Source organism: Merops nubicus, unplaced genomic scaffold (assembly GCF_000691845.1).
Source record: "Merops nubicus isolate BGI_N331 unplaced genomic scaffold, ASM69184v1 scaffold18785, whole genome shotgun sequence".
In the NCBI taxonomy this organism is placed as follows: domain Eukaryota; kingdom Metazoa; phylum Chordata; class Aves; order Coraciiformes; family Meropidae; genus Merops; species Merops nubicus.
The window spans coordinates 65,427-86,102 of NW_008609194.1; the positions used below are offsets into that span (position 1 = coordinate 65,427).

A 20,676-nucleotide genomic window follows, 5' to 3' on the forward strand; every position below is an offset into this window, starting at 1 on the left:
AAGACCATGTATGGTAAAGAAAACAAAAACAGATACAATGGGATTATTTTTAATCTGTATCAAATTTGTGAAGCACACGAGCAGAACTGAGTATTCGAGAATGTAACTCTGCAGAGGTGGGAACTCTCTGACCTCCTATAGCCACCAGAAAAATGCTTTCTACCATGGAATTATGGCTTTATTGTGCAGATTTGGCTTAGTCAAACACAAGCCAACTTTTATTTGCAGTCCAAGGAAAATAGATGCAGATGTCCATCACAGTTGATTGCTGTGTCATCAACAGAATAAATACAGATTCCCTTTTTCTTTCTTATCAATTATCCCTTTTTTTTTTTCCTTCCTGTTAGACAACATATCATATTATTTTATCCACTTAAAACTGCAGACTAGATCCATTGCTGGAGTTAAATTGATTTATGCTGATTTAGAATCTGGATTAATGTGCCTAAATCGTAATCCTTCTGACATTTTACATTTAAATTAAAAGGCAAGCAGGAAATGTATCATACTGTGGCTTTTTGGTTATTCTGGTGTGGTTGATGTCACCCTTGATCTTTTAATTCTTGGCATTTTATACAATACTGACTTTTTCTCCTAAAACCAAAGCAATTATCTATAGCAAAAACCATTTCCTGATCACTTAAGATGATAGGTATCATACTCATTTGTTCTTCAGGGTTAAAACAAAAAAGTGAATGTTACATAATAAACTGACCTGAATACTTACTAGTAGCAATTCCTATGAAATTACTATTTTATTATGTAGGCTATGATAGTAAATGATTACACATGTTAAGAGTAATGACTACACTACTTGTAAGTTAAATACTAATAGTCATTTCCATTTCAGCTGCTAAGAGAGAGAACTGGGCTCCCCCTGCAAGATTCAGTGTAGATAAAAGGCTCCCATAAACTGCAATAAAAAGGATCACAAGGAAGCTCTGAGTACCAAACATTAAACATTCTTAGTCAAAACTGATTTTCAAGCTAAACATACCTAATGGATCAGGAAAGGAAACAGGCAAAATTAAGCATTTTTTCTAAATTTTTTTGTTTTTTTAAGTAAGCTCACTATTTCTCTGTGTAATCCTTCCTATTCAACATGGAACATTAAGAAAATTCAAACACACATATTGGTGCTTTCCCTTTGCCAATGATATTTACAGAGGGATGGCAAAAGGATGTCAAGAAGTCATATTTACTTCCAGCAGACAATGCAGGGCACAAGTAGGTGGAATAATCCAAGGGAAGAGAACTGGCTGCTCATTCTGGTGGTTCAAGTTCTCAAACAAACCACACAGTCATTTTGCACGTCCACAAGTTGCACAGTGGGCATTGCTGGTGCTTCTTACCTGAATCAAACAGGGTATGGTTTCACAAATGTCTTAAGAAAACATTGAGTATGACTACCACCAAAAAGAAAAGAGTTCCCTGCCATCCCATCCTACCCTGGGTACACATTCTCCTCTTATTTCTTGTAGTGACACTCATTCTTGTCTAGTCATCTAACGAGCCAGATGAAAGAATTAACAAGGTTATTTTTCAGGCAGATCTGGTCTGTGCTCTGGCATGGGGTCCTGTCACAGAAGTTAGAGATGGGTGAGAAGATAGCTGCACCTCCTGCAGTGGCAGCCCACGCTTAGATCAGCTCATAGCTTACACAGAATTGCAGGTTTAAAAACATACCTGATGCCAGGGCCATTGCAGGTGTATGAGCAAATGTGGCAGCACAGAAGCCATGCCCAGACAGAATAAACTGCAAGGCCCAAGATAAAATTCACACTGCAGCAAAAATAAGACAGCATTGTTTTTGCAGCTATTAAGGTGAATTAAAACCAGATGCCTCTTCAAGTAGCCCTTTGCTAAAGCAAAAATGCTTAGTAGTTGCTAAAAATTAACTGAGGCCCTTTGTACCTAACTTTTCACCTGTAGGTTCAAGTCCAAAACCTGCAGCTTCTAGATTAAACCTCTATTAATTACTTTTTGCAAACCAGTATAATAAAGTTCCAGCCTTCATGGCACTGCAGATTTCCCCAGAACTGAGTGCCATCACTGAACATGCCACTCAACAGCTTTTACCCCATACCTGAGCTTGGCTGGGAAGGCTCTGCCTCAGAGTCACTTCCCCCTCCAGTGGGAACTCTCTCCACCCTGTTGTTTACCACAGCATCGTCTTCAGTCCGCTCTGTTGCAATAGTTCGCTGGATATTTTGGTACCTACACACATTTGGAGAAAGGAACAACATTCTTTAGTGAACAGAGGAGCTTTCTGGTGCTTTCTACCTTAACGAGCAGTACTGGCTTTGAATGATTCCAATACTTCTGTCTTCAGCACATAACAGAGTAAGAGCACACCCGACTTCTTCAGCTGGTGCAGCCACTCGCCCCCGGGCCAAGCACTGCTCTGCAAACACAGCACTTTGCACTGACAAATAGCTACAGAGAGTGCAAAGCAAGGAATACTCAAATATCAGATTTAGACAGCTATTTACATAGAGGTTGCTACTAGGCTCCCCTTTAAAACATCTGGATGTCTGGAACTTAGAACTACTGGCTGATGACGGTTCCCCCTCTCCTGTAGATTTACAGTAGCAGCACCAATGAAGTAAGGGTCAGTCCTGTGACGGGCTGAGTATCCTTCAGCCTTTCTGACTGCAGTAGTGGAGGCACATGCTCAAGCCTACAAAGGTAAAGGCTGTTAAGGGTGTTCACAAAATGTTTATGATGATACTTCATGGCCAGCATTTGGGAACACTTCCATTGTAGTAGGCAATATGGAATGTGAACTAGCAGCCAGTGTGACCTCAAAGAGCTACAATCTAATTGATATGACAGCCACAGAAAAGTAGAATGGGATGCTACACATGAGCTGAGTGAACAGTGTGAGGATGCAGGTGCTACCTCCATTCTTGGAAATCAGTGGGATTGGGCATTTAGCTTGGGTGCTGAGTAGTTGCAGAACAAGGAAGAGGAAACAACACAGAGATAAGGAAACAACACAGAGAAAAGCAAACAACCGTGTGGAAGATGACAGAGGAAAATTCTGAATAAAACCCTGCAAATGCCTTAAAAACATTAAAAAGTAATTTCCATACTAATTATGGAACTAATTGCCGCATTACTTGATGACAAGACTGATCATGGTCCTGGAGATGAGCCCAACCCTAAATACTTTACCAGAGCAGAAACAAAGTATATACCTGGCTGTAGGAATAACCTAGAGTGTTCTGTATTCACACTACACAAAACAGATTGTCCTTAACTTGGTCACTCACACAGACATATGAATAATATGGGAACAGCATTTCTTTGGCAAGCTACAAATATAAGACATATAATGAATAGGAAAATATATTTTATATGCAGACTAAAACAAAAGAGAAAGAAAGCATAAGGAGAAAGAGAAAGAAAGAAGCACAAAGAGAAAGAACAGGAGAGAGAGAAAACAGTCTCTTGATTATTTTAATTAGCTTTTACTCCACCCTAATATTTTTAATCCTTATTTCTGGATTGCATTTCTATATGAATATAAAACAGGATGGCTTTGCTGCCTGCATTTAATCTGATTCAGAGTTGCTTGTCTCTCATTTTTCTGATTTACACTTTTTTTTCTTTCCTCAGCACAAATTCTGACTTACACATTTTATTTACTTTCTATTTGTTAATGTACATTTTATTCCAAATTAGAAATTAGTCAGGAGTTTGCTCCTCAAAGTGACACAGGATCATTAAAGACAAGCAGTTAGGATTTGGCTTTTAGATCTCTGAACAGGCGTCATCTCCAATAGCTCACTGCAACCCAATCTTGGGCAGAAAGGCTGGAGATAATTAAGAAAATAATTAAGTTTTAATAGATATATGCTAAATTTTCTCAGTAATAGGTGTTCCCCCCCCGGTACTCAAAGTTATTTGAAGCTACATTTAGTGCATATTTTGGGAGTTTAAGCAAACATTCATCTTTGCAAGGAAATTCTGACAGAAGGTTTCATAACAGCATGGGTTTACTGCAGTTTTAAACCCCCTGTCCTCTGTTTTAGACCTACATTTTACATTTTGATTCATTTGACTGCAGGCAATTGAGTGAACTTTCCATTCCATTATTGGAGGAGTTTTACAACACCCACATGCAACAGAAAGGGGGGAGGTGGGGGAGGGAGAAGTTCATATATATGAACAAAGCAAGGGATATAAGCACACATATAAAAAAACCCTTGTAGCTTCAATTTAATTAGATGGTAGAAAATCCCTATTGGCAAACCTTAAAGAGAAACATTAGCTGTATGCCAGCAAAAGGCTACACTTTTCTTTTGGGTCTCAATACTATAAAATCATCTTATATAAATACCAGAAAATGCCAAAGTAATTGGAGAAAGCATTGAGAGTGCACAAGTTATGGGAATGCCTTTGGAAATTTCAGTCTGCTTTCAAAGTGATTTGTCAAAGATGTGAAAGTTTAGATATATCACACTGTGGCTGTCTTAAATATTATGTTTATAATTTCTTATGTTACTTATTACTTTTTAAATAAGTGCAAAGACAAGTCTCAATATAGAAACGCTGCAAAGCATCTTCCCAACAGACCTTGACAAACAAGGGCTGTTACCTGTTTTGCTAACAAGTAAGCAAACCAAGTAGTATTGCAGAAAATGACAAAGAGTCTTTAAAATAAAAGTATGGATGTCTCTTTGGAGTTTGCCCAACACCTGGATTCTAGGTTTGCACTCTCTGTATTCTCAAGTGGCTAGTACAGCTAATGGGAAGCTTGGAGCTAAGAAGGAAAGCAAGACTAGGCTCAATCACAACTGTGGTTTGTTTTTTTTTTGTTTTTTTTTTATTTATTTAAAGCTGAATTTCCTAAGTGTTGTGGTTTTGGCTGGAAATATCAAGCTTCCTTGTAATGTTTTGGTCTTTCCATTCCCTTCCTTTCCACAAATGAAACCAGGAAGCTGAAAAGTGAGTAGACTAGTTTAAAAAGAAAAGTCGCCAAGTTTTTTCAAACTGCTAAGTGATTTTAAATCCAAATTTTGTTTGAGGTTAGAGCAAAAGTTCAGACTGTTGCTAATTCTATCAGCAAGGTCTATGTTTGCTGTTGCCTCACCTCAAGTGATTCTTAGTTGTGCTTGCTGAAGAACATTTCAAATAATGAAGTTTGAAATACAACAAAACAGTATTTATAAAATGAGTGCTTAAAACAAAGCCCAATCCTCTACAGTGCTGCTAATAACCATTTATGAAAAGTGGTTTTCCTCACAATTCTGAAATTAGAGACATGAAAAATCAGAAATTAGCTTTAGGACAAAAATAATTTAAATAACTGTAACAGTCAGGTTGAAAATACAAAAATTACTCGCCACTGGACAAATGCTCAGAATCCTACTAGAATCAGGAAATGTTCCCAAACTTGAGAATAACAGAAGACCTCTGTATTCAACTTCTCAAATCAATAGAGCTCCTTGGCAGAGTGGAGATTGACCAGCTTTTTACCTCTGTCCCATGAAACCAGGAGAGTTCATGTTTAGTGAGCTGTAAAGTGCTTACTCTCCAAGGGGACTTGGGTAAGGAGATACATGCTATTGCTGAGATCCCTCTGCACGTCTCACTTTGTAACTGCATAGGTGAATACTACAGACAGAGAGATTCAAACAATGTCAGTCCTATTAACTGGGAATTCCCAACCCAACCCAGTGATAAACAAGTCATACCCAAGAAAGCCAGACAGCCTGCATGAAAAAATGGAATAATAAAGTCTGGAGCAAGGCAGTCAGAAAGACAATGCCCACCCTTCAGCTTCTGCTGAGATAGCTGGTTTAATGATTAACCTGTGTGAACTCACAGAATGGTAAATTCCTACACAGACTCTCAGAAGCACTTGTTTCTTGTTTCTCTCCTGATTGTGCTGCACTTACAATCTTCTGCAGTAGAGGCTTAAAAAAAATGTAGCTTAAAGTTGCCAAATAACATGAGCTTTGACACGGCCCAAATCCCTCCTAAAAACAACTGCAAATGGCAGAGAAGTCAAGTAAATCCCTTGAAAGAATCAACATTAAACATTCACTTCCTTTAGGCTTCTTTCTAAATATTAACGTGGTGGCTTGACACATCCTGAGGAACATTATCATGAAAACAAATACTGAGAAGGTTCTTTCTTTTCTGCAAGACATAACACATTATGAAAAGCTATTCAAAATAATGAAGATTTTTGATAAAAAAGAGACCTTTTTCCAGACTGTGTTGATGCTGTCAGCTGAAGTTGCAAAACAACCACTTTAAACTGGCTTTGGTCTCTACAAGTTACGTTAACTTTCTAGTTGTTGTCATTTCAGGGCCTGAACCTTACAAGCAGTAGCTCCCAAACTGCTCTGCAGTCTGAAGAGAGTCCTTTGAGACTCCACATCCTTCTCTCAGCCGCAGATCTTTCTTTTAGCACAGGAAAAAAAAGGCCAAAAAATCCTTTAGTGGCATTTTACATGCTATAATTAGAATATAATTTCAGTTGTGCTTGTCTTTTTCCAGGAACCATATCATTACAGTAAGTAGGGAATTTTAAAAAAAACTTTTATAAAGTAAAAAAGGAAGACTTTTAACCAACTGTTTCTTTTTTCTCTTTCCTCTTAAATTCAGCCTGAAAAGCAAGCACAAGAAGGAAATGATAAACAAACCTATGTGTGGACTAGGCAAACAAAGGGAAAATATGTGCCATCTGAAGAGATACTTCAGCCAGCTCAGAATTAGCTGGCAGATTCACAGGGCCCAATGCAACACTGAGCAGATCCATCTTTGTCTAGAGAAGTGTACAGTTCTATCAGCGCAGAGCTCTGCCCTGGGAAAGGAGACAGGCCTTCAACAGGGCTCATTGGCTTGAGCAGAAACGCCACACTGGTGTGGCAACACTATTTCAACAAGTCAGCTCAGAAACCTCTGCAGCTTAGTGCTAGTTGCTGACCCCTCAATACCACTCAAGAGTTCAACAGCAAAAGTGACTCCATCTTTTGGAAGAACACTCCCTACTCTTCTGGGAGACATTTCAAAAAAGTTTTCCAAAAGCCCTCTCTTGCTCTTTGAAGTGTTTTGCAAGCTCTTTCACTCAAAAGTACTTCTCATGTGGGCAAGTTTGGGTACCAGACACCCAGAGCTGTCACACCAGCAGTGGGGATTGGAATGTGTACATTGGACTTGGATGAGGAGGAAAGGGGAACCTTAAGGGAGCCAGCGTGATGCCCTGGGGAAGAAGGGATGGAAGGAAGCTGCTGGGGCAGTGTGGAAAAGGGGAATCTAAGTGCAGATGCTCACCGCCGGTTGAGCTGCTCCATTTGCTGGATGGAGCCAGACCTGTGGATGCCATCCGGAGTCGCCGCGGCCGTGGGGCGCTGCCACGTGGTGGTTCGGTTGACATGGTCAACGTAGAATACCCTCCCGTGGCTGTCTATCCGAGCCTCCCAATCTAGGGTTGGAAAAAAAGGAAGGGGTGAGGCTGTCAGAGCGATGCCTTCCAGGAAACCTGAATGTGGGAGACACATCTCTACACACAGACACGGACACGGACAGGCTATATACACACACCAGATACGATATATATTCTACATGCGTCCAGTATAGATATATATATATTATGTGTATACATTCAAAGTGCACATTCAAATGTGTATATATACTATGTGCTTGTCTCTCTATATGTATATGCAATATATGCATACACATTTCACAAACAGCACATAGGTAGTCTATGGAATTCACTACCATAGACTATGAAAAAACAAGTGACATAGTGGCTACATTTTTTAAAGGGCTGGATAATTTTACAGTTAGGAATACCAGTTAGCTGGATTCGTTGCAGGTAGGGGTTGCCAGCCACACAGAACCAACCCTTAGTAGGAAAGAATTCTATCTGAGCTAATATGGTAAATCGCACATTTTCATTTTTCTTATGTTTCAGAACATGTTTCATTTCTCTCTTTTTTATACACTGGCTTTGAAGGATACCATACAGTAATTAAAGGTTCCCCTGAAAGCTGATCACAGCCTCGTTGGACATATCCTTAGACATCTCTCTAAACAAATAAGTATCACATATCTGTTGTTTTCATGAATGCCAACTAGACTGAAACTCTGCAGCATAATATTGAGCCTTCCATCATTATTGTTTCCTGCTAATGTCTCTGTTGTCCCATGATTGAAAACGAAAAGTTATTTGATATATGATGGCTTGTGGAAAACGGTAATGCTGATAAAAAAAAAAAGTGTTTTGAACAGGAGAAGTTCAGAAGTGAGTTAGCTAGCAAAGCCACATCTCAAATTGGTTGGAATGTATGGAGTAGTGACATAAATTAGACTTCCTAGCTCTGTATTTCTACATGATTCATCAGCTGATGACATGTCTATGTAAATATAAGCACATACTTTCTACATGTGTTTATATACAAACCTCACTCACATTCACACACAAATGCACATATGGAGATTACCTTTGGGGGCAAACATTTCCTCTTAATCCTTACTATGATATCCTCCTCTCTGATGAGTCCACTCCTTCTTCTACGGTTTTCTATGATCAAATTCAGGATCAGCTGGATTTCATACTTTACGTATTTTATCTCCTACTCTCCAAGAGTGGGACTGATGTTGTACCTCTTCCTGCTGTGTCTGCTGAGCAGTTCCCATCCCCTGAATTCTGGCCCTGGCTAAATTCAGTTCCCGCACCTGGGCTGGTCCCAGTCAAGTGTAAGGTATCTGAAGTCTACGGCTGGCTACCCCTGAAACATTAATCCTACAAACCTTAAAAAATGGGCACTGGGAGTCCTTGGAGGAATTTTCTGTAGGACTCCAAAACCACAAGAGCCATATGCTTGTGTCTTTCTTCTTTCAAAGCTCAGCCCTTACAGATGCAAGCCCTCTAGTGACACCAGGGGTACACACACAGTGTCTCTCACTGGAAACATCACTATATAATTTTAAGGAGAGGACTCTCTCTTCCTCCCATCAGGTAATGTTTCCCAAGGATGTTGTAACTGCCTCAAGAACAAGACCACAGCCTTGTTAAAACAATGTTGGAAACATAAGACAGTGAAAAGAAGCAGATCAAGAAGAAGAGGTGCACACTGAAGGAAATCAGACTGACACGTAAGGCAGGCTGAAGGCCAGAGCCTTGCTGAGCACGCTGTTACTGGTGGCAGATGCAGCACCGTGGGTGGGGAATGGTCGTTCTGGAGCTATGCATTATCTGAAATATCCTCAAGCAAACAATCTGGGCCAGATCAAAGGTGACATGATGTACCTTAACAACACAAAGATCTTTGTTTTCCTTGCTGTTGTCTGACAAAGGAAAAATCCTAGCCCTTACCCTACACTATTTACTATACATGTAATAAACTGAGAATAATAAACGTTGATGGATAATTTGAAGTTTGTAAGCAATGCTGTAGATCCACACTCTATAGACAGCCTACAGAAGACACCAAGTGGTCACATTGGTCTGAAGTCTGCTGATGGTCACTTAGTAAGAATACTACTACCCAATTACATAGTCAAATATGGGCTTCTTATAATCCAGCCCTGTGCACTAGTGGCTCTAGAGTGTCTAATTAAATGCAACTCAAGAGTTCCTAATCTCCTAAGCATAATACTTAGAAATCTAGGAGCAACAAAACTTGTCCAGAGCATGGAGGTCACAGTGAGAACATCAGGTCCAGATGATGCAGACTGGATCACAACTTCAGGAAGGCTGTGTCTGTTGGACGTGTCAGACTCCAGCAGCAGCACATACAGACATGTACCTACATCTATCTGTGAGTGCTGCTTTGTCCATTGCTGTATGGGAATAGACACCTGAAACCATGGGCTGACACTTGCATTGGCATGCTAAAATACAAGGAACTGTGTGTCACATGGCTTTTGAGAAACCTGCAGTGGCACTGCTCCTTGCAACAGCACTTCTAATCAGCTGAACAACTCTTCTTTTGGCCACCCAGGAAGTCTGCAGAGGTGGCAAGTGACGATATTTCTGTTGTGCACAGGTGGCAGGTGCACTTTCTGCTTTCCCACTAGACCACCTGTAAGTCACACAAGTCACTGAAGCTCTATATGATACCAGATTTGAGGGCAGATGGATGGATACCTGCACAAAGAGAGGCTGACAGGTGAACTGACAGGCAGAACTCTACTTCTGAACTGTGCCCAAGTCCCTTCATGCTACTTCAGAGGCACAGGTGATCCAGGAAGAAGCCAATTTTCCTTAAGGTCTTCTGTTAAGTTTTTCAGGCAAAACAGGACAAGGACTACAACAGAGAACAACCTCCATCTAACCCTCAGAGTAAGAGCATGCTGGAGCACAGGCTGGGGATGGGACAGGACTAGTTCTGTTCTCCAGCAATCCCTCTCCATCGGCCAAGCCACATTTCACGGCAGCCTCTAAAACTGCTCTGATTTATACCAGAAGATGCAGCTTCTTCTGGCAGGACCATAATCCTGGTGGGCCAAGTAAATACACTCTTTCCCGTTCCAAGCTCACCCACACCTTCGGGAAAGAGCAGCTCTGAGCTGGGCACACGTATTTTTCTTGGCTGCAGTTCTGTGGGGTTTCCAGCAGTACCAGCAAACACTCATATTGAGGGGGGACTATTAATGCCATCATGAGGCCACACAAACTCTGTGTATCTGCTGTCAATCTCGTTTGGGCCTTAACGTCCAGACTGGTCATTATGACATTCCTACATAAATAATGAATCTGTTCTCCCTTACAGTCTTAAATAAAAATGTCTGAAATCACATTTCCTCCCTGCTACTAATGTTGTGGGGTTTCGATGAAACAAAGTTAGTTGGAAAACTATTCAAAAGAGAAAGAAGACTGTCTGGAAGATTCTCCACAACCAAAGTAAAAACAGTTAATGCTGAACTTGCAGCACTGGTAAATTATCTTCAGCTCTACTTACAGACAGAAGCTATAGTTGTCATTTTGAAATTAGTTTAAAATTTCATGAAGAGTTTTTGGAAACAGGCTTCCTAGGTAATATTATCCAATTCAACTTTTCTGCTCCCTAAATTAACTACATTAATCTATTCCTATTAAGAAAATATATTTTAGGCCACAATTCCAGCCTTTACTGTAAAAAAAGATGTTATATGCAAATGCTAAAATAAAATCCTACAAAGGGGTATCACTTCTCTACTGTATCATCACACATTGCAATCAGTGTTCTTAAACCCTGTTGTGAAAGCACTTGAGAAAACCAATGGTAGAAATGCTTGCCTTTTAAGGATAATTATAAGAAAGAGGAAAAATGTATTAAACTGGTGATGGAAGAATATGGAGGAGATTCACAGCAGGTTTTGTTTACCTGAGCTGGTATCAGTGTCCTATCATTAAGTCATTTATTGGGGAATGTGCCCCATTCCCAAAGTGTTGAGGTAAGAGTGGGAGGAAGAGAAATATTTGCCTGTTACAGAGGTAACTGTTCCCATTTCATCATTCACTGGCAAGCCACAGTGGGACCCTAATAAGACTTCGCTGGGCTAAAGGCATTTGAATCATTCATGCTACCGTGCAGCTGATGCCAGCACTGGGGCTATTTTCGGCTTAGGGAATTCTGACAACATGGTTGGTAAATGATGAATTATTTGTCAAGGGCACCATAGGCCAAATAATTGTGTTCCCTTCTTGGGCTTTGCAGAAAGCAGAGTGCTTTGCTTATATGCCTGGTTGTTTTTCTGAGGCACTGCACATTTTAGGTCCTTAAATCATGTGCTGAAGGTGAAAGGTGATCAGCACCACGTTGCAGGGCATAGAGTGCGCTCTGCTGGGCACTTAAGGCCAATGCAAAAAGTGGGGTAATCCTCCAGGAACACACCAGGGAAAGGCTGGAGACCAGCGAAAATATCTCCAATAGTTGATTCAGTGGTAAAATATCCTGTATCATCATCCACTGATCGATTGCTTCACTTAAGACACTCATTTTTAACCAGTGCAATTGCAGACACCACCACGGTCCATGACAGACACAAAATTCACTGGTTATCAAATCCAACGACAATACAACAAGACCACTCTACATGAGCTGCCTTTTCCCAGCTTCTGCTGGTTTTGTTCAGGTTTGGACCTGTCTGCCTCAGGAGCATCCTGACAGTGAAAGGGTTCCTGCTGGACATAGGAGCAGAGCTGACAGACCACAGGGACTGCCCTCCCAAACCATCTTTGAACTTGGTTGGGTATGGAGAACCTAGAGACAAATATTATAGGAAAATCAGAGTACTTTGCTGATACACCACCCAGAAAGCTCTTCTGGAACACTTGACAGATACCCACTCGTTTGAGTCTGAACACAATGACTGGAAACAGGGAAGAATATTATTTTCATTTCATGGTAGCTAAGGAAGACGACGGACCAAGGCAGAGGGACGTTATGGAGCTCGTCCAAAATAACATGACAACACTTGAAGTCAGGATCAAAAAAGGAAACAAAAGGGCATATTTTTTGGATTTAGGAGAATGTATATACAGAACAGACGGGGTTATTTAGAAAGACATACTGACCTCTACACTGTTTGAGTTAACAGGAAAGCTGAAAAATGCAATAAATTAAAAAACTAAAGCTTACTTGGTGGAAGAGGCTCATCAATAGTTGGGTAGTGATGATGGTCAGGCCTCAGAGAAGGAAGCTGGCTGACTGGCTGAGAATTATGGAGTAAAGGACAATCACCTATGGACAAGATATTCAAGACATTGACAGTCATTCACTGTTTTCACAATGTGGTTCAAAAAATGTGCTACTGTAAAACAAGTGATAATTTTTAAATAGGTTAACCTAGAATACTAGCAGCTCTGGTTATGCCTGTTTTCAGGCACTATTTTAATAACAACTCATATGCCAAGGAATTATTGAAATAATGCAGTTAATGCTCTGATCTCAGGTTTGAGTCAACACTAAACTATATGGGCCAGATTCTGGACTCATAGACACACAAGTGTAAGCGAGAGAAGAATCAGGCTCGATCTCTGAGAAATACTGTGCATATACAACCAAACTCAGAAATTCTGCAGAGATTGGCAGGAACATGCAAAATCCGTGTTCCAACTCCTAATTCATCCCATCAGTGGAATAGGAGGCTAAAAGCTGCCTTGGGTCTTCCTCTTGCTGTTCCAAAAGATCATATGCTATATAAGAGGACCGGAATGGCAGGATTTTGCAGTCCCTGCAAAGCAGAAGAACATTCCAATCTACAAGTATTTTTAAAAATTCAAAGAGTTCATCTGGCGTGGAAGGAGGGAGAATGAGAGAAGGATGAGAAACAGGTAGGAGACAGGTGGTAGAAAAGGAAGATAAAAGATAGTGAGACATAGCCAAGGATCTGAGATAAAGAAGGAAGACCTGAGATACAGAAGAGGGAAAGAAGAAGGAAGAGAGAGACACAGCAGACAGTGCAGAGGAAGTTTTTATACACTAACATTATATATATGTCTATATATCCAAAAATGAAATAAATGAAACCTAAGCAACGTCCAAAGTCATATTCTTTGGAAAGGAACAAGTAACTTAAGATCCAGTCAATGTTCACAGAATCCTTTAAGAAACTAAGAAGTTACAGTAGTGATGAAAAATCATTCCTTAGCTTAGACTTAGCTGTGGGAATAAAGAACCTGCACATTAAAACTTCACAGGTTCCAGAACCGATTCCTTCTTGGTCTGTGCTTAAAAATCTTAGAAACCAGGACTATTTATCCTACTAATGGACTTATTTTCGTATTGTGTGGTAACAGTTTTTCACTCTAACCTCCAGCTCTAGGTAGGCCTGTTAATACAAATAATACAATCTGATTGTGTAAATATTACATGTGCATGCATCAGAGAGATGCAGCTTATGGAAAAAACATACTCTGCATTTATCACTAGAAAATGACACAAAGATACTTCAAAATTCAAACCCAGACCATTCAGCTAAGCCAAACTCACTGTGTGCTGGCTGGTTTAGCTGTCTTTAATGTCAGAATTTTAATAGCCTAAGAAGGTTTTTTTTTGTAAAAACCCCAAATATATAGATACCAAATGTTAAAAAACATTTATCAAAAAATGTTTTTCCTTTAAACAACCAACACCTAGAAGGCAGAAGCCAACTTTGTATAAAAATAAGAAAAAAACCAAACAAAACAAAACCCTTACACCATCCAGAAATGAGAAAAACTGCTTAGATAAAAATACTCCCTCTTCTAGGTGCTCTGATGATGCCATATGCCCTGCTAAATGTCTTCACTAAACCGCTTGTGCATAGGCGTATCTCACAGTTGCATCTGCTGTTTTGACCAGACAGCAGAGTTATGTAAGTTATTAGTCAGTGCTGAAAGTCCACCTCCCATAGCCTTCAGAACTGCTGTACTGCAGGTGTTGTAGCACCAACCTACCAGGTCATCCAGCTACGTTTCTGTACTTACCTCACCATAATTGACTCGCCCCTAGTCACGATAGTTACGCCAAGCCAGCAGAAGCATGGTAGCATCAGTCACCTGGAGTGGATGGAGGTGACCACATCTACTGCACTTGTAACAGCTGCCAGGTCACGAAGCAACGTGTGCACTTACTGAAGCACCCCCGGTGACACCAGGAGAGTGCTAAGAGCTGGGCTGCCCTTCAGACATACTCTCAGCTAACCAAAGCCAGCCACCATGAACTCTGCAGTGCCCTTTGTATCAGCTCAAGGGGCACAATCTTGGAGCTGTACTGAATCCATATGCAGAAGACACCCTTTTCCCCAGCATCCCCTCTCAAAAATACACACAGGCCATCAAATCTGTAAGCATGGTCACACACACACACCTGCTCGTGTCCCCTTAGATAAACTTGCACACAAATACTGTCCATATGCAAAGACCCTCACCTGCAAAGAAGGAAAAGGGTTTTCTATACCTCTGTGTGCTCCGAGAATTTAATTCTTTGGGGCAGATTCTGCTCTGCAGAATAAGTGCCTGGGCTCAACTGTCTACAAAGTCTTTACACAGTCCAGCGTGTAAGACCACCCTCACACCTTTCCTTCTGCTGGGGTAGGGCCTACAGCAGTAGAAGGTGGGGCTAAATAAATTGGGAACGGAGAAGGAAAAGTTAGATGGATGCTTTAGTTGGGGTTTCCTAGTGACTCCCAAATATACAAACCTTTTTGTGCCATTTTAATTTGGTGTCACTTACAGTGGGATACAGATGACTCAGGATTTGGGAATGCAAAGACTACCTCTTGGCCTTGCTGCATACCCCTGGGCTGCAGAAGAGGCCTTTACTTCTTCAGCTGGAAAAACCACCACACACTAGCTGAAGAAAAGTCAAGTGATCAAAGCCAGCCTTCATGTAACTTCATATGACATAAAATGAGTTACCAAAGGGAGGAATTTAATGTAACTGTTTGGAGGGATTGGGAAAAACAGAACCTAAATTACAAAGGCAAAAATTACTTTCTAAGAAGAGTTTATCTCTAGAGAAGGATAAGGAGATGTCCGATATGGTTCAATTTTCAAAGTATCTAAGAAAAAAAATCCCAGAACTCTGTTGAGTTGCCCTATGGTCTGTGAAATCTGAGATGGATTTGTTTGATATGTGGGGAACTGGAAAAAATGGGGCTAGAAAATTTGGTTTGTAAGAGACAAAGATTTGTATTTCTCTGAGCTTATGACTGTGCATGGCTACCAACCACATACAGAAACTGGCCCAGATCTTTAGCTGGTGTAAATCAACATATCTGCTCTTTGACAAGCACAGGCTGGTCTTCTCACTGACTATCAGAGACATGGCAGCACATCAGATATGTGAAATGGAACAATCCCAGGAAATAAGGAATGAGTTGGTGGATGTGATAATGCTTATCTGCCACGTAACCACAGTAGGTAATCTTGAGTTCATAATGATGCATGTATGTCTACAGGAATCCATAGATACAGATTCCCACCTGATTTATTTGGGTTTGCTGGGATTTTTAAGGACAGGCTCAATTATCCAACCCTCCCTGATATCTGGCCCAGCTCACAGCCCCCAGATTGGTACAAAATAAACCATGAGCTATCTGAAACCTCGATTATCTGATGCCTTGTGTGACATTCAGATAATCCAGGTCACTCAGCGCATCAATTCTCAGGATCTAACCTTCTCTTCTGCTGCTTGGACCTGCTATTGGGGTGTCTAGACTCTCTGTGGCTCTTTGTGGGTTCCCACCATGAGCTACTAGTTCATCTGGCCACTGGGAGGAGCCATCCACTTGCTCCCTGTCCAGCTCAGGGCTCTGCACTGAATCTGGCACTGACTCAAAAGCACTGTTCTCCTCCTCATCATCATCCTGTGAGGAGAAGACCGTGCTCTCAGAGATCTTTGCACTGTCGACAGAGGAGAAGCGGGTATGGCTGGAGAAGCGATTGTTACTGTCGTAGCAGGAGGTGCTGTAGCAAGAAGTGCTGTAGCAGGAGGTGCTGTAGCAGGAGGTGCTGTAGCAGGAGGGGCTGTAGCAGGAGGTGTCACAGGCCTCGCACTCGTTGTCGCCGTTGGGCCTGGAGCTCGACTCGCTCTCGCTCCCTGTCCTGGGGTGCTCCCCATCCAACAGCCCATCGTTGAAGTCAGAGAGCTGCTCATCCAAGATCCCGGGAGGCACCGTGCTCTGGCTCTCTTCAGCCTCGTTTTCCAGAGGAGGCTCTGCCGCCACTGTCTCGCTCTCACTGGCCACCTCCTTGTCCAGCACCTCCTTGACCGTGGACTCCTCGTCGTTCTCCCCGTTCCCCCCGTCCTGCTCCTCCTCCCCGTCGCTGCCCACGCGTGCCGAGGGCAGGCTGTGCAGCAGGTTGTGGATCCGTATGTAGTGCGTGCGAGGGGTCTCCGGCTCACCGCAGGCAGAAGCTATGACTGTCTCAAGTTCAGACACAGGCAGGGAGCACGGCCTGTTTTTCCTCTTTGCTGTGGTCCTCATTGGTAGCTTGCTGTCTTCCTCCTCCTGGGCTGAAGCCCCTTCTTCTTCCTGACTCTTCTCTAGGTCCTTGCCAGCATGCACATCTGCACTCACCTCATCAATATCTAACGTTTCTACGCTGGTCAAGACTCCACCATCTCCCTGAGTACCAGAATCGACTTTGTTATTTTCCCTAACTTCAGTCTCAGGAGGAGACGTGCAAGCCAGCAAAGCCAGCTGCTCCGTGAGGTCCGTGGCACTCAAAGAAGGCAGCGCTTCTCCTGGGATGGATTCCAAGGGCTCGGGAACTGGCACCGCATCAACCTCCCCATCTCCTGCTAGCTCTTCATTTAAGCTGTTCTGGTTGACTTCCCCAGGTGGTTTGACAGCCCCTGGGCTATCGACACTGTTCACACTGTATCCATTTAGCTGTTCTGGAGCTGTACTTTCTGAGGTCACTGTGTTGATGCATGGAGGCTCACCGAGGCTTTCCTCTGTGGGGTTGTTCACAGGGCCTTCCTGGAGGTCAGCTGGTTCAGGATCTGCACTAATGGAGACCTCTTCATCATCTGTATAACACGGGAAAAGAAATTACTTACACCTTTAACAAGAGCATTGACTGAACCAGAAGCTTTGCTGTGGGGGCAGAGGCATCCACAGCAATCCGAGAAAATTAAAAGCATAAATTACAGTGTGAAATGAGTAGGTAACCGAGCAACTACCAAGAAACGTTGGGGTTTTTGCTAGGCAGTCTTTGTGCAGTGAATTAAACAACCATGGGGCTTACTCATGGTGGTAACCTGTATGTGCCGTCCTGCTCCCTTGCAACACAACTGGAAGGTAACACCTTCTTGAAACTCCTCTTTGAGCCAAACCAGCACTGGAGGGAGTATCATGGGAAAGACATGGAAGTCTTCTCTGAGATTTTAATTATGTTCTTGTCATGCTGAAGCTGACAGGACTACACAGCAGAGAACTTAAAAAACTGTTTTTCACACCTCTGAAAGGCAGAAACTTTCCCCAAAACATCATTTGATGTGATCCTCTTCTGTACTAGTTCCTCAAGGTTCCCAGACAACCTGGGCTCTTTCCTGTCATCCAAACAGTCAAGATGGAAGTCAGGGTTTTCCAGCAAGGGGCAGGCCGTGTCTTCCAACTGCTAATGTAGCTGCTGTTGGCTGGACAAAATGTAACTGAGAGGGCACTACCATAGAGAGGCAAAGAGTCCTTCAGCAATGCTACTGAGACTTTGAAACAAAAACCAAGGTTCAAACTTATACCATCGTGACAGTGACTTCCTAATAACTACAAGATAATGTGAACCAAAACCAAACCAAAAGGGAGGGAAGGGGGGCAACATTGAATTTTTTGGTTGTTTTACTTTTTTTCATTACGAATCATCAAAATCACAAAGTTTCCAATTATTTCTACTATAGTATTCTCCAGTTTTACTTAGGAAGAGCTCAAAAGCAGGTAACTCTACAAATGACAGCTCATCTAGCACTTCTTCAGGACAGGTGATAAGATAAGAAGACAAGACTTCAGTTCTCCACCCTCTTCTCTCCCAGTGATGTGGCAGAGTATTTGAAGCAGGCAGGAACAGGGGGAGATGAGACACCAGTAGCTCTATGCTAAGGGGAAACAGGGAAGAAGTTGTGACTCACGATACATCCTGTGACCGGGGACTTTATGCACTTTCCTTTGCTCGTGACTGTACCTAAAGTCCCAGAGCAGCCAGGAATGAATTCAGATTTCTGAGGAGAAAGAATGCAAAGCAAAAGAAAAAAATAAAAATCTAGGTAAATGACAGGTTAAGACTGAGAATTACCTGGATGGATGGAAGAAGTTATCTCAAATCGGAACTGCAGCTGGCCACTGACATGATCTGTAGGAAGCCTGCGACCCAGAGTGTAGCTTACAACCCTGTCCCTGAAAGAAAACAAATATTGTCACAAAAGACTGTAACCCACCCGATGTCCTCTGTGCATAGATAAAGCTGCTGAGTCCTACAAAGATACACAATGGTCTTCAAAGGCTATTCAACCCAGCCATGAGGGCATGTTGACTTGCATACAAGAGAACGAATGGCAGAGGAGGAGAGGACAATGCCTTCAATCACAATGGACGAGCTGAGTCAGTGGGTAAGACAGGCTTCTGAGACACACAGGCACGTATGGAGAGAGACAGAGAAGGGTGGGAATGGAGCTTCTGCAGCATGGGTATGAAAATACCAACACGGGAAGCAAACAACTCCCACTTCAACTATTCTAACAAGACTTCTCTTCCCTGCTGATCTGCAAATATCTACCCTTCTGCAGAACCTCACATTTCTGTATTTCCTTCTCTTCACCACCTGCATAAAATTCAGCTTTCCTGTCCTTCCTTTCAAAATCTTGTACAGGCCAGTCCCCGCTCACCACCTTGTCTTTACAGCTGGCTGAACGACTGCTCTTCATCTCTTTCCACCCCTCTTACCTCTATGAAGCTGAAATATCAGGAGAACACCTTCCTGACAAGGTTGATCAATGACTCCATTCTGTCCTTGTGCAGGTCCCTCCCTTTGCCACACTTCATCCACCCCTCAGAACAGAATGAAACTATAGAAGAGATTAACTTCCCAGCTGCCCAAAATGAGGCTGAATCAATGTTTGCAAAGCATTTTTTTTGAGTGTAAAGGGTTCGCTAAATAGTAATATTTAGACATCTTTTCAAGAAACATAATTCACTTCAAGTTGGGCCCAATATATTTGCTAGGATAGTTTCACATGCATCAGAAATTCATATAAATGAGATGACTTCAAGATTTGCATATGACCTTTCTGAACTTGTGCATATACTTCTCACTGAGCTTGCCTGAGATTTAAAAGCCACTATGGTATTAAAACTAAGACAGAGCTAGGTGCAGGTTGGAGGTACTCCTCTTGGCAAAGTATATCCTGAGATAGACAGTGTTTACAATAAGGAAGTAAAATAGGAAGATATAACCAGCAGATGATGAGAAATCTTCTCATACAGAGGAAAGTCAATGTATCAGTTAGAGGGCTCTACCTTCCCCAAGCTGTCCTTTCCATCTGGTTTCTAAAAAGCTACTCTGTCTTCCCTACTTGAGACACTGGGAGGTAGCTTGGTCCCTTCTGGTAGATTCATCTGTCAATATCACAGCCAGTTTCTGAAACAGCTGTTCAAAGCCACTTCTAACACACGCAGTTTCCTGCTGTTCTGCTGAACTGAGATCCAATTTTCAGAAATGACTTCTTGGAAACTGCACTGGGCATGCTTTCCTCAGGAGAGGACTCTCTCTCTCCCTGCTTCTCAAGGTCTGAACCTTGCAAGTTTAGAGACAACTTTTTGGCTTTGTCTGAATACTTCCTCAAATTGGTTTGTGTTATTTTGGCAGCACACACCTTCCCAGGACTTTCATGGAGAGGGGAAGCAGGGTAGGGCTTATGAGCTCAAGCGAACTGGTTATTCCTTGGCAACAGGGCAAGGTCAGAAAGATTTAGATACAACATGCCACATGGATATATTGTATAATATTTCCGCTGTCTGGAAATTAAAGGGAGGATGAACAGGTCTGGCATATTTAGCTCATACGTAATTCCCTGAAACATGAAAACAGCCTGTTGGTAACATTAAAAGAATATTCAAACTGAAAATATTGCACTCTCCAGATTTGCAGCCATGATACACGAAACAGTCTTCTTCTCTAAATGCCAGCTCTCACTTTTGAAAATGCAATGGATAGGGTTACAGCACGAATTATTGGTCTGCCTATCA

The 20,676-nt window shown here is 42.0% G+C and overlaps 1 protein-coding gene across 1 annotated transcript in view; it reads right to left on the bottom strand.

Moving 5' to 3' along the window:
* Positions 1–20,676, bottom strand: part of HECW1 (HECT, C2 and WW domain containing E3 ubiquitin protein ligase 1) — a 129,373-nt gene that overhangs the window by 54,883 nt on the left and 53,814 nt on the right. The window contains exons 6-10 of the mRNA XM_008940528.1: positions 18,728–18,828; positions 16,110–17,468; positions 12,588–12,689; positions 7,291–7,441; positions 2,087–2,217 (exon numbers count right to left, since the gene is read on the bottom strand). Coding sequence (XP_008938776.1) covers positions 2,087–2,217; positions 7,291–7,441; positions 12,588–12,689; positions 16,110–17,468; positions 18,728–18,828 — 1,844 coding nt within the window. The remainder of the gene's footprint in view (positions 1–2,086; positions 2,218–7,290; positions 7,442–12,587; positions 12,690–16,109; positions 17,469–18,727; positions 18,829–20,676) is intronic.